The sequence below is a fragment of the Passer montanus genome, unplaced genomic scaffold, assembly GCF_014805655.1.
Source record: "Passer montanus isolate IOZ18808 unplaced genomic scaffold, ASM1480565v1 scaffold29, whole genome shotgun sequence".
Lineage (NCBI taxonomy): Eukaryota > Metazoa > Chordata > Aves > Passeriformes > Passeridae > Passer > Passer montanus.
The window spans coordinates 5,935,563-5,950,417 of record NW_024367596.1 but is presented as its reverse complement, the minus strand read 5'-3'; the positions used below and the strand labels follow the sequence as shown (position 1 = coordinate 5,950,417).

At 39.9% G+C, this 14,855-nt stretch overlaps 1 protein-coding gene across 3 annotated transcripts in view; it reads left to right on the top strand.

The window, feature by feature from the left end:
• The window catches only part of TBL1XR1 (TBL1X receptor 1), a 108,874-nt gene extending 96,986 nt beyond the window's left edge, over nucleotides 1-11,888 (top strand). For all 3 annotated transcript variants that reach the window (XM_039713501.1, XM_039713499.1, XM_039713500.1), the window contains 6 exons: nucleotides 310-431; nucleotides 1,037-1,111; nucleotides 3,496-3,623; nucleotides 3,809-3,974; nucleotides 4,858-4,959; nucleotides 6,655-11,888. In XM_039713501.1, the coding sequence (XP_039569435.1) occupies nucleotides 310-431; nucleotides 1,037-1,111; nucleotides 3,496-3,623; nucleotides 3,809-3,974; nucleotides 4,858-4,959; nucleotides 6,655-6,681 (620 nt within the window). In that variant the 3' untranslated portion in view covers nucleotides 6,682-11,888. The remainder of the gene's footprint in view (nucleotides 1-309; nucleotides 432-1,036; nucleotides 1,112-3,495; nucleotides 3,624-3,808; nucleotides 3,975-4,857; nucleotides 4,960-6,654) is intronic.
• The last annotated feature ends 2,967 nt before the right edge of the window (nucleotides 11,889-14,855 follow it).

The window sequence follows — 14,855 nt, the reverse complement described above, 5'->3', positions numbered from 1 at the left end:
CTGACAAATCCTGAGATTTGTTTATAGATGACTTAACTACAGCTTGATGTCCTGCTGCACTGTCTTCTGTGTAAATATGATTTCTAATATGTTCCATATTATGATGACTTATATTAAATTTGTTCCATTTTGTGTAAGACTTGTTTGAGCTGTATTTCTTGCTGTTTATAGTATTTATCTTCAGAACTGCTGTAAAGTTAATGGTTGCTTCCTGTTGGCTTTTGTTCCAAGGTGCTGCATGCTAAATTTGTATATCAAATTCTTGCAGAGTGTGTACTATAGCTTTAAATACCTTTCTTTTTCTTTTAGCACCAGCATTAGATGTTGATTGGCAGAGTAACAACACATTTGCCTCTTGCAGTACAGACATGTGTATTCACGTTTGTAAACTAGGACAAGATAGGCCCATCAAAACCTTCCAGGGTCACACAGTAAGTACTGCAAAAAGGGGGTTGCTCCGAGATATTTTTATTAGCAAGAAATTGGGGGCTCAGTAAACTTACCAATACCCAGCAGTTGTGTAATTGGCTACAGGCAGTAGATGCACACATAGGTAGTTGTGGTTAAGGACTTATGGTAATTACAATCTTTGTGTTCAGAGCAATTTTCACCCCCACGTGCAGCTTGTTTTACCAGTGCCAGGATGCAGGAGTGAGCTTTAGGAGAAGAAGCATGGTAACTTCAAGACCTTACCAGGTGGTGTACAAGAAAGCATGGGAAGTGTGATAAATGGATAGTGAAAAGCTGTTGTTATTGAAGGCAAAGCTATGAATAAAAATAGGATGCAGGAGTGAGCTTTAGGAGAAGAAGCATGGTAACTTCAAGACCTCACCAGGTGGTGTACAAGATAGCATGGGAAATGTGATAAATGGATAGTAAAAAGCTGTTAGTTGTTATTGAGTTGTTATGTATGAATAAAAATTAAGTGTTAAAATCCTGGCAAATACTCATGACTGCTGTCCAGCTTTATCTTTTGTAAGCTATCATTTTGTAATGGAAGGGAAGACTCCAACTTACTCTCTTTGTTCACTTTTAGAATGAAGTAAATGCAATCAAATGGGATCCAACTGGTAATCTGCTGGCTTCCTGCTCTGATGACATGACTCTAAAGGTAATGGGAGTTCTGGGGCTGGCCCTTATCTTTGTAGACTCTGGAATACACTCCATTAGCCTGGACATTCCAGCACTATCACTGTACTTGCTGTGTTGTCCTATATTCATTCTTTTTTAATATAACAAGGTTAGGCAATCCTAGAAATCCGTGTTAATCAGGGCCAAGCTTTGGTCCAGAGGACTTGTTACAGGCTGCCAGCCTGAGACTTGGAGCATGATTTATTAGGTGCTTTTAGCTGTTCACAGAATCAGGTCATTAATCATTAAGCTGTCACACTTGATGGTTGCTTTTGGTTAAAAGAAAAAATTTGGAATGCATGTCAGGTAGCACATTCAAGAATGGGTGACTTGCTCCTTTCCTGGCTTTCTTCTGCTTTCCCTTTCTTTCTAGTCAAAATCTTTGGCATGTTGTTTCTTCAGAGGCCATGTGCTGTCCTGGATTTTTCCAGTTCATCAGGAGTCATTCTGCAGTTTTCAATCACACCTACACTTGTCCTCCAAGTGATTCTCAGCTATGTGCTTTCTTTTAGAACAGGGGCAAACTTGTGAGTGCAGAGGACACTGCAGCTTACACATGTGACTTCAGGGCACTCTAGAGATCCTACAAACCTGCCACCAGCAGAAATGAGGTTGTTCATGCCTGACAGGCCTGTGCTGCTTCCATGGTCCAGATGCTTTATGTTCGCTGGGACCTTCTGGACTGTGCTTGGTAGAGTTTCAGGATACATTTTTTACATTGACAGCACTGTCCTGCTAGTAACCCTTGGGACAGTTAATTCCATGCAGCTCACTGCTGTTTAATCAGGGAATGGCTGAATGAGTAGCCACATATCCCTCCTGCTGGCACACGGTCAGGCTCTGGCAAGGGAAATCACCTTATCTAAATACAAACACTTAAGCATTAAGCCTCCAGTCTAAAGCTGGATGTCTAGACATCTCCAGTCAGCACTGTCTAGCACTGCTGAAGAGCAAGTTATCCTTTCCTAAGTGTCTTAAGTCAAGTGTGATGAGGAAACCCCTGAGAGCATCAGTTGTTCTCCACTGGCAGTGCATGGAGTCAAAATAGCCAGCTTAAGCCAGGTATTTAATGCTTAAACAGCTAAAACTCCAGGGTGATGAATTCCAGTCTGGAGCTTGAGCTGCTGTTGCTGCTACCTCTCCATGAGTAGAGGTGACAACTGGGAATGTGTCAGCATTTGTGGGATTCAGGCAATTAACTTCTTGGTGGCTGTTTCAAATGGAGCCCAGGCTGGAAAGAATGTTACTGTTTTGTTCAGGATTAGTTCAAAAGCCGTGTGCTGGAGGCTAAGTCTGCACATCACTTGTGGATCACTTACTTTTCAATGGCAGGAGGAATAAATACCAGGTTTGGAAGCACAGGGAAGGTGCCTAGTGATTTATTTACTTGGCCAGTTCCTATCTACAACTTAACGTTCTCTAGGGCGGCTGATACAGACTCTTTCATCTGTGCTAGTTTTGGGAAGAGAAACTAGATTTTGATCCCATCAATTAAACTGGAAATACAATTTCAATTCTGTCTGCACATTGAAAATCAATTTCCTCTTCAGCAAAGCAGCAGTTCTGAAAAGCACCATTTGTTTACACATGCACCTCAATTGCAGCTTAACATGGGTGGGCTTAAACATGCTCCTGGTAGCTTTTTCCAACAAAAAGTGAACTAAAAGCATTACTGAGACAGATATTATTAAAAATAGCATTCAGGTGGTTATCTACCCTTTAAAATTTCTGCCATATAAAAGCCTTCCCAAATCCCTTCTGTAGAAGCCATGTAAACTCTTAATAGAATAAAGTTATTTTGTTTGTTGAGCATGATCATACAGGAGTTGGAGTCCTCTAATGAACTCTGTGAAGTACTGAACACTGAAATCTGGTAATGCAAGTACTAATACATCAGGAAAATGCCATAGTGGTATTTATGTCTCTGGATTTGTATGAAAACAGAAAATGTCTCTACTATCCCTTTATTTCACTCAGTCTGTGTAGCAAGAAGTTCATTTAAAAATAGGACCGTGATATTTTATCAACTCAGACATGAACATTTACGTACTGCTCTTCTCATTTCAGCATCTGCTCTCATCTCTGCACTTTTCAAGGGGTTTGCAGTTCACTCAGGCAGTTTGATTTCTACAGACAGCACCTTTATTATTAATTCACCTCTCTGGGGACTTAGAACACAGAGAATGAAAGGTCCTGGAATAAAACTTGGCATAATTACTCTAGAAACGTAACAATCATAGCAAATGTTTTGAGTGGCCTAAAAGATAACAGTCAGTTTGGAAATGATACAGAAAAAACATATAAAATGTATTTTAGTACAATATTGTGTTAACTTATTTGTGTTTTCCTCCCTTTCTATCATAGATCTGGAGTATGAAACAAGACAGTTGTGTCCATGATTTACAAGCACACAACAAAGAAATTTATACTATCAAATGGAGTCCTACAGGACCAGGAACAAATAATCCAAATGCCAATCTTATGTTAGCAAGGTACCATTTAATCCTGCTTTTAAATGCTCGCTAAACATTATTTTTACCTCACTTTCTATAAATGTAAGTTCACAGAGTGTTTTGAAGCATGTAAGATACTTTAGCATATTCTATTTATATTAGCAACAAAAATGTGTTGAATTGAGATGTAATTAATCTGTTTTTTTGGTTTTTTTCCTTGACAGTGCATCCTTTGATTCTACTGTTAGGTTATGGGATGTAGACAGAGGAATTTGTATTCATACTCTGACAAAACATCAAGAACCTGTGTACAGTGTAGCTTTCAGTCCTGATGGCAGGTACCTGGCCAGTGGCTCCTTTGATAAATGTGTACACATCTGGAATACACAGGTATTGCTCTTGTCTGTGGTGAGAAATTTGTGTTTTGGTCTTTTCCATCCTTCCAACCTTTGTTTATCCATCATACTTCAGCCACAAAGAGCTTTGTCATTCCTAACACACTGGTTTTCTCTTTGTTCTGAAATTATTTCTTTTAACATTTAATTTCTCTCTTTGAATGGTTGCCTGTGGTGAGGTATTACTTGTCTTTGCATTGTCTTAGCAAAAAAAAACCCCAAAAGGACAAAAAACAAACCAAAAAGACCCAACCAAAAACTCACCAACAAAACTCCACATTGAAAAAAGTTTCTCCAAGAACATATTTCATCCAAAAATAGCCTTTGTTAACTCTGAACTTTAAATTCCTGATAAAACAGGGACTTTTGTGAAAAATGACTGGGTGTAGACATACTAATCTGATTGGCTGTTTCATTGAATTTCACTGAGAAACAAGAGAATGTAAAGTGAGGGAAGATAATGATGACAAAGTATTTCTTATGAAACTTTCTCACAAAGGACACTATTACTTGTTTTGTATTTCTGGCAGAAAAAAAGGGCTTGTTATGTTTGAAAGTCTGAAGACCTTGTTGTCAGGCATGATGCAATCTCTGGGTACTGGGGATTGGGTATTAATTTCTGAAAGGCTCATTTTAGTAATTGGAAGTAATTGGAAGTTGTGACCATCCTCAGTTTTGCCCATCAAACACAGGAGCTCAGATGCAATGGTTGTGTCCCATTCCTTAACAAGGTGCTGAGCCTGTCCACAGTTCTCTTCTGGACCACTTTCCTCTGAGAATTTTAGCATTTAAAAATAGTGAGGAAATTTTACATGTACAAATTGTGCTTGCTCACTTTGATTTTGTTGTGTTAATTACTTGCCTTGTCCCTTTTTTAGACAGGTGCCCTAGTTCACAGTTATCGGGGAACAGGAGGGATTTTTGAGGTTTGCTGGAATGCAGCAGGAGACAAAGTTGGAGCAAGTGCTTCAGATGGTTCAGTAAGTGTTGCTTGACTTGGTTGATGTTCCAATAACAAACATCATCTGGAAATCTTTTAACCAACAATGGAGACAAAATTTCCTTCTCTAGCTGAAGATTGAATACAGCCAGCTCAGCTGTAGTTTTCAGCTGTAAGCCTGCTGTGGTATTTTAAGGAGAATATCTTTATTCCAATCCAAGAACCTCAGAAGGTGGAGAGATCTCAAATTTATATTTTCTGTTCCTTCTGGGGCCTACTGTGTCAGTGTGTTCAGTGTGGCTGGTTTGGAAACAAATTTGGTTTTCTTTCTCTGCCCTTTTCGAGGGAAGATGCTCTGTGTAGGTGATATTATTATAGTGCATGACAGGAATGAAATACCTTCTGCATTGCATTCAACAGCAAAACAAAGTGCAGCTTTCTAAATGCTTGTAATTAAAAAGTTCCTAAAAATGTCAGCAGCTATATATAAATATCAGTCTGCTTACTTTGCCTAGGAGAAGCAGGGAATAAAATCATGTTTAACTAATCATGAATGCTCCCACTGTCATTTCACTGCAGGGTGTTGGAGCATCAGCTCCTGGCTGCTCTGACACTGCCCTGCAGAGAGCTGCAGTGGGATGGGAATGTGCAGGGGCTCCACAAGGAGCACAGTCCTGGGGCTTTTGCTTGCAAGGAAAGAAGAGGAAAGCCTAAGGAAAAGCAAAATTAAAGTAAAATAAGGCTGATAAGGGAATTGTGTTTTGAAGTGCTGTAGCTTCCTTTAACAAACGTCAGCAAAAAGCCATCCTGGCAGCTCAGTAGTGCAGAGTCTCAGGTGGCATCTTAACACAGGTGCCAAAGCAATTCCCTCCTGAGTGCTCCTTGCTGAGTAAGGTTGTTTTGTTAGAGTTCAAATCACAAAATAGGAAGTTCTGGATTTTAAGAAGCCCAAAATTTTAGAGAATTAATTTTGATTGGTCTTTATATCATTTCAGTCTTGTAAGTATAGGCAATATCATAAAAGGACAAAAGCCCAAGGCATATCCTGAGCAGAAATTGATTATAACTCTCCCTATATTATCCTTTTTTATACATGCTGTGTAACCTTTCCAGTCCTCCAATTAATTTGGCCCAAGAGGCTGATTGTAGTTGGAATAGATTTGTTTTCATTTAGTTTCTGATATTTTAAAAAATGTTGGATTTAATGTGTTCCATATTGTTTGCTAGCAAAAGCCCTTCTCCTCCACTCTGTTTTAAATGTGCTTGCACCTGGTGTTATCTTGTGTGTGGTTATATTTTACTAATAGATTTCTATATCTGACAGACCCAGCAGCACTACTTAGTGGAGATTTTGGGAAGACTAAAACTGGAATTTGTACACCGTTAACTGTTTTTTCTGATCTATTTTAGTACTTGTCCATGTACTTGAATCTAGTTGGTAAAAATATAAAATGAAATTTATATTTATAGAGGCAGTGCTCAGCCTCACAGTATTAAATAACAGGCAAACAGCTTACATAAGATGTTGTTGCTGCTCTGATAGTAATTCTGGAGGCAGCAGTGCCCTTAGTTCACAAAGGGCTCGCCTGGTCATTTTGATATTATTTACTCATTGTTAACAGATACAAGTTTAAGCTAACACAGCCCACGTGGCAGGTTTGCTCTGACACTTCCCCAGAGCTGTGGGAGCACGTGGTGCTGTGCAGCTGCTGCATGTGTGTCTCTCTCTTTGCAGGTTTGTGTACTAGACCTCCGGAAATAGCGCTCTTAGTTGGAAGCCATGGACCGACTATGAATGTGTACATAGCCAAAATGACTGTCCCTGACCCATGTACTGCTATAGTCCCAATCGAACCATGGCCAGTCCACTACAGCCAAATGTAAAAGAAATATATACATATACTGTATATAAAAAAAGGAGAAAAAAAAAAAAGAGGAGAAAGAAAAAAAAAATTACACCCTGAAGAGGATGACAGAGTTTTGTCACAGCTTGTGAATCCTGTTCACCAAGTGCTGGAATCTGCTGTGCCCCAAAATAACATTTAAAGGTTTTTGGATATGAAAAACAGAAGAGAGCGAGAGAGAGAGAAATATACCATACACAAGAGCAGACCCATATACATACCAAAATCAGAAGATACTAATGGCAGCCTTCATTACCCCTTCCCCCATGAAATCCATTCTCACGTGGATTTGTGGGGTATTTTTGTTTTCCTTCTCAGTAGTTGAGCAGTTTGTGTGTACAGAGAAAATGGACTTACAGAAATCTGCAGCAGTAGTTTTTTTTTTTCCTTTGCTTTTAAACATTGGGTTTTCTGTTTTGTTTTGGTTAAGTTTACGGATGCATGAAGTAAGGGAGTGATTTAGTTTCTTGTTTATATTTTTTCACCTTGAAAAAAAAAAAAAGGTGTTTCTTTGAAACATGTTTTGATGCATTCTTTGAAGAGGTAGTTTGAACCTGATAATGTTTGGTACATTTTGTGGCTCCCAGAGCACAATTTTGTGAACAGAGGGAGGGTGGAAAAGGGATTAGGGAGAGAGAAGAAAAGAAAAAAATCCTTCTTTGCAGCGTGATATACCACGTCCTTCTCATCTACAAAGCAGGATGGAAATGGGTATAATGCTATGTTTGATTTTCTTGTGACATGGCTGAAATGCAGTAATTTCTTATTTGGGACATAATTCTGCCAAACTTAAGAACAGAAGGGCACAAAAACACAGGAAAAAAATAAAACAAACAGGGGTGCAAAAAAAAAAAAGGAGAAAAAAATAAAGAGGAAAAATGCATCTTCTGTTGCTTTAAGACCATAGCTAAAGTATGGTTAAATTGTGCACTATAGTGAAAAGGAGCAAAGTATAGCTGGGGGATTTCGTTGAAGAGGTTAAGATCTTTCTGGACAAGGGTTCATGCCACAGCTTCTTTGAGAGTTGCCCATCATTATTTGTAGGAGCTTAGATGTAAAATTGTAACCAAACTCCAGTATTAAAAGTATTTCATGTAATTTTTCTTTATTAAAATAAAATCTTTGGCATATATTTGATAACACTGCCATTAAGAGGCAAAATGTTTACTACCTTAGATTTAAAAAAAAAAAATCTTAAACAGAGGACTTGCTTCAAGTTTATTTTAATAGCAGTGATTCAGCTTATTTAAAAGATGAATACTTGCACTAATTCCCCTGCTGCTCCAGTCCTGCAGTTTATTGTATCTTGTGACTACATTTTTTTCCAAATATAGGGTAGATGTAAGCTGCTATTTTTTTAATAATCACTACTATATAGTGTCTTTTACTCTGTTTACAATATCAAGTATTTTTCTTACAATGACAGATGTATATGGCAAACCTTTTTCTGCTCATGTGATTAAAAGTATACTAATAGTGATTTTATTTGTAAATGATAGCATGAGGTTGTGTTTATGCGTATGTGTAGTTGAAAAGGTTGCATCATGTCTTGCATAAGATTCCAAGAGTGTAAATTTATAAAAAGAGAGGTTGTCAAATTTATGTCACAGACATTTTACTTAAGGAATGGTTTATATTACAGAGCTTTGCAAAGTTATCGGTTTTATAACACTATTTCAATCACAATTAATTTTGTGACTTATGATTGTTAGTCTCTAACCTATTTTTTTATTCATTTGGGGTTTTTTCCCCGCTCCAAGTTAAGTATAAATTCATTTAATTGAGATAATGCAGCTTTGACATTTTAACCATCGTTCTTTGGGCATCAATTTCTGCTATTTCCATGAAATAAACATGACTTGAAGCAAGTCTGAGTTTGGCTAAGGTAGGGTAGCAATTTGCCAGTGGTTAAGACAAGTCAACAATAATACATGGTTTATATACACCCCAGGATTATACTGCTATCATACACAGTGTTTAAAACCAACACCAAGTCATATCCATAAAGACAGTTATCTGTGGTGGTTCTGTGCCAGCTATTTTTAGGGTTTTGGAACATATTGCAAATGTTTAGAGCAATTACCCTGTGAGTTACAATATGTAGGAAACCTAATATATTGAGTGTCTGGCACTTGAAATATTGCTTTTATTGCTGGAGGTCCATGACTGTGGCTGACCTCTGTCATTTAATGAAAAAAAAATAAAAATAAAAAAAAATCTGTGCAATAATTTTAAACTGTGCTCCCAGGAATAGACACAAATGTTTTGAGTATGTTTAAGCTGCATTTTTCGTTTAGCAATGCATTTGTCAATTGCACTGAATTTAAATCTGAAAGTCAGAAGTGATTCTTGATAGTACTTTTGTATTTTAATATGGACAGTTTATTCATTTTCATAAAAGTCATTGGATGATTCTTTCAGCCAATCTAAACCGAATTGTGGTGGAATTCTGTGACATAGCTGCAAAAATCACACAGCCACGTTTTAGGGTATTGCCATTTCCCTCTTTCTCAATCATCAGCTGTTTTGGTTGCAATTCTAGTCGCTTCAGCATAGCATCACACACTCAGAAATAGAGAACACCAGGGCTCCAGCGTGTCCAGGGCAGGGCTGTCAGGAACGCCGGCTCTGTGGGCTCGAGCGCCGCGCGCAGAGCCCCGGCCAGGGCCAGCAGTGCCACGGGGCCAGGCCGGTGTCCTAGGCCAGTGTCCCCAAGCTGAGGTGTCCCACTGCCACGGGGCCAGGCCGGTGTCCCAGGCCAGTGTCCCCAAGCCGAGCTCCAGCCGTAGCTGCCCTGCCTCGCATGCCACAGTGCTGCTCCTGCTCCTGCGCGCCCGGAGCCGCCGCACGCCGGGTTCTGCCACCCTGTCAACCAAAAACCAGACAAAAACACCACAGAACAGTGACGTTAATTGCTGTTTTTATAGCACAAAGGCCTCGTGTTCCAGGCTGGGGTAGACTGTCCAAATCGCTCCTTTCAAAGGGGAAGCCAAATGGCAGCAAGGCCCTGACTTTGTGCGTGCTCAGTCTCACGGATGGAGTCATTCCTGTTTTTATCAGCTCAACACGGTAACAGGCAAATATCCAAACAGAGGATAAAAGGAAGGGGAAAAGCTGGGCTCAGAATTAATGATGGGGTAAGAAATGAACTGCTCTTGAGTTCGCTGTCTTTCTGTGCATCCATCTCAGAATCCCGTTTGTCATTTTTGCATGACCAGATCCAGGTTTCTGTAGAGTTCGTCTTTTTCTATTTTTACTTCACCTTTTTCTGCATTTTTAAATTGATGTAAAGATTCCCAACCAGTGGACTTTTTAGTGTAGTTAAGAGAATATCTAGGTCTTCATAAAAGCTTTTTTAGACTCTTTGTAATGTTGATAAACTGAGTTTATTCTGGGACTACCATTGTGCAGGGTTATTTAGCATGTCTACTAGATGATTGGAAATCTTATATGAAACACTAAAAGTGCCTCTTTTTCTGGGTTGGGTGGAGGGGAGGTAGTAGTTACCAGAGTCAGAACGACATGGCATTTCGAAGCATGTTTCTTGATTTCGTGACACTTTAATGCATCTTGAGAGAAAGGCCAAAGATTTCTACCAATTTTAATTGATGTTCATTTTAAAAAGCACTCCTTTTTCCTTACACTGCTTACCTCATGCTGGGGCGTCTGATGGGGAATGTCCTTTGTGTTTAGGGAGAGCAGTGGTGGCACAGAGCGACCTCAGCAGCTGACACCTTTAATTCACTAAAGGAGCTTCATTGCCACTGCAGATTGGGGGGTTCAGCCTGTAAATACAAGGTTGCGTGTTCAGCAAAGAGGGGAGCCTCAGGACCTGATTTTTGCAGTCTTTACTTCCCCAGAAATCCCACTCTCTGTCACTGCACCCTTGCCAGGGCGAGCACTGGCGGCGCCGTGCCGAACCCCGGTGCGGATAAAATCAGCCGTGTCCCCCCTGGCCGTGGGGTTTTGCCAGGGCAGGGCCTGCTGGATTTAGCCCAGTTCCTTTTTGGCTGAAGAGCAGGATAGCTCCTCCCTTCCCAAAGCCCTGCAGAGCCATTCCCCGGTGGGATCACTTCCACCCTCTCCAGACGCCTGAAGAAAGCAGAAGCAACATTGTGGCATGTTAGCAGCAAATGCGGCTTCGGGAGACAGCAGTAAATCTCCATCAAGATCCCTGACATTTTCCGTAGGGAGAGAGACATGGAGCAGTCCTCACTTCTCCCTCTAGAGAAAGCTCTGAAATACCACGAGCTGTGAAAGTGTGACTGTCTTCACTGTCAGGCTGGTGGGAGGCAGACGAACCAGGAAAATCTGCCATTTCGAGTGGATTGCAGATTTAGTGTTAATAGTGCTTCAGATCAGTAGTTTTGAGTACATAATTCGCTTTCTCTGCCTTTAAGTTTGAAGCTTGACAATAACTTGAGGCATGTTTTTGTTTTTGTTTTGTTTTTTTTTATTTTTAAATAATCATTCATTTTTACTTCATAATGTTTTTTGACATTTGTGGGTAAATACAAGAAAACAGTCTGCATGTTGTTGCTAGTCCAGTGTACTTTGCAATCTTGTCCTCAACAGACTGCAGTGTGCAGAACAGTAATTCTAGAATACAGAAGTAATTTTCTCTCTCTCCTGACATTGACATTGTAGTTGTAATGGTTTCATTTGGAGTTACAAATCCTTTGGGTCTAATTCTGTGAGCCTACCTATAGCACTGGATTAAAATGTCTGCATCATTTCTTCAGTTATCCAGTTAAACTACAACTGTTGTAAAAGTGTAAACCAGCCCATGACAGTTTTTTGTACTTGTTTAAAGGACTTTTATTGTTCAGTTTTCATGATTATTGTCTAAAGAAGACTGATATAGATGTTCTATACTGTCCTGGACCATGTTAATTACACTTTATGATGTATTTTGGTTCTACATCACAATGATTTGTCCCCAAGGCCCTTATATCCCTTCTAGGCACATTTTCTGTTGCAGTTTCCCTTTGCATTGTATTGCTTTGACAACTGTAATTTGAATCAGATCTGAAAGAGGTCCAGAATAAAATATATTTTGATATTACCTTGGCTGAATGTTATATACCAATAATTTTAGATGCTTGGGATGGAAGATTTGCAGATCATTAGGCTGGGGAAGTGACAGACTGAAATACTATTTTTACTGTTTGGTTTGGTACATTTTCACATAAGACAAGGTGCAAACAGCAGCAGGAGCTAATGCAGTGTGTGGCTGCAGGATCTGTGTGAGCACACAGTAGATCCTGTGATAGTGACACCCTCCCTGCCACCCTGTCCTGCTGTTCCTTTTAGGGGATATGATTTATTTTGTGTTTTACTTGCTCCATCTTCCCCTCACCCGTACACCTGTGGAACAGAAGCAGAGTCCAGTGGTGCTTGCAGCTGCAGCCCAGCTGTGTGGAAGATTCTGGAGGCGTGGCAGCAGCTCCTCCCTGGTGATGGAATCTCACGTTGGGGAGATCTGGTGGCACAGAGCGACTCAGTTTGGCTGTGCAGAGCAATGTTGTGTTACTGTATTTCAGACATGGTTCTGTATTTCAGATGTGTGAAACCATTCAGATTCACGTGTGAAATAGCATACATCCATCATGCATATAATGATTTAATTCCTTTGGAATTGTGGGTCATGTCGTAATCCAGGTGAGGGAACCTGGACAGTTTCTTTTCAATGTGTCACCACTTTATGGTGAAATTGCTGCTTTTTCTTGTAGATTGCTGATTTGCTCTAGATCCAAAAGTAGTAGCTTTCTCAGTAATGCTATCAAAATTGATTCTAATGTTTTGAAACTTGCTGTTGAAGATTGCCTGTAATGAATTGAAAACAGAGGAGGACTCTGTTTTACAAGTGTAAAACCAGTCTTGCCTTCCCATCACCTGGAGTCTGAGTGCCCTGCAGGATTTCTGCATCACCTGGTTTTTGAGGCAGCAATGTTGGAGCAGTTTCATAGTTCTGAGACAGACTGTGAGCTGATATTTCATTAGTGCAAATGCAGGAACCACAGAGCAGTGTTGTGTTATGTACATGATGCTCTCACGTGGTAGTGAATGTTCAGATCCATCCTGTGAAGAGGAGACAGCATTCCAGGTAAGTGCTTTATTCTACTGCTTCCCAAATCTTCCCTTTGGAAGTTAGAGCCTGATTCTCACAACTCTGTAGGAGCTTGTGGTCTCAGGTATTCATAAAATCCGTGTTCCCTACCTCACAGGGAAATGATTTAATGGAAGTTAAAGCAATATCTTTGGTTTGCTGATGTCAGCACAGGGCAGCTGTAATGGAATAATAATTTGGGAGGAATTTATTGATGATTCTGTAGAGAGTGATGATGCCCCAGTTAGTATTTTGTCCTTAAGGAAAGCTGACCCAGGAGTTCTGCAGTGCAGGGGCTTTCATGGTTATCTGACTAACTGAAAATTGGTGCTTGGTTGAAGGATTAATAAAGACAGGTTTTCTTAACAGATGTCATATGAAAAGGTTCTGCTTCCAGATTAATTCTTCAGTTTCTAAGTCAAGATTTTGGCTTCAAAAAAATGTCAAGACATCTCGACAGAGGTAGAGTACTTTCTGCAGACTATTGTCTTTTTTTTCCACAGAGTTTTTCTGACTTGTTCTAGATGCTGAGTGCCCTGATTTTAACCTTGAGAACGCTGTATTTTGAGCTTTGTGAGTTACATGTTCTTGAACATTTTCAAGACTTCACTGGACTGGCGACAGCTCAGACTGAGTGTTCTGCCTTGCCAATTAGAGAATCAAAGGGCCCAGCTCACAGTGATGCTGTTGGGAAATTCCCAATTACTTCGGTGCGAGCAGACCTAGGGCAGCACTTCTGAAAAGAGATGTTGGTGGATGAAGGACTTTTTATTCTGACTTATCAAAACCCCATCTATTAAAGATCAAGTTTCCTGTGCCACTGTGCTGAAGTGCTCAAACTACAAGCCTGAGGCACCTTTTGCTCTTTGTGTGTTGTCTCAACCTTGGTGGAAACCATGGAATCTGCAGGCTCCATTTAGTTTAATTTAATTTTAGTTTTACCTTTGTCCTTGCTTCAAATGTTTTCTGCTGACAAGAATATCTGAAGGTTTGGGGCCTGCCTTTAATAAATGCCAGGCAGAGGGGCACAGGTGGGGGTTGTGTCCTGTGGACATGGCTGGGGGCTCTCCAAAGCTGCACTGGGTCCCCACAGCCTCTGTCTTGCTCAGGGAATTGTGCTGCTGCATCATTTACAGTTCCAGAAGTCACTTGGAGCACTGTCTGCTGGCTGTTGCAATTGGGCTGCACTGGAGCTCTCTGATTTATAAATATGAGAAGAGACCTTTTTTTTTTTAATGACACAGTAACCATATATTCATATTACTTGGGAGCCACAGTAATTTTAACATATATTCCTTAATTTCTCATAAGTGATTTGTTTTTAAAGCAGCAAATTCCCACCACAGGACAATAGTGAAGAATTGCACTTAGTTTACTTCTTAAATAGTTACTTGAAAGTTTTGCAGTCCTTTCCCTTTCTGTTGCTACAGCCCATCTGTCTTCAGTTTGCTTGAACACTGCAGAAAAGTCAGGTGCTGATTAGGTGGATGGGAACAAACTGCTTTCTAGCACTGAGTAATTTGAAGCCAGGAGCCAATTCCCAAGACACAGAAGTAGGAGTTTGTGTAGTTGCAATTCTGTTTACCATCTCATGCTCAGATTGGTGAAACTTGCTGTGTGTGCTGAATTAAATATTCTATTATTTTATTCTATTTTTTTTCTATCCAGTTCCTGCAGCTAATTCTATGGGAAAATCATTCAATATAGTTTTCATAGGGAACAAATTATAACTTTGCCCTGTGTGTTGTTCAAGCAGGAAATTCTCCAATAATTCTTGGAAATGTCAGCTGTATAAAGATATAGTTTGGTGCTGCTGCCTGGACAGTGATTGATCTCCAATTTGGGGCTTTAGGTATATGATTTCTTACCCTGAGCATTTAAAAGCAAAATACTTGTTGACCCATTTATTTATTTATCTCCTGG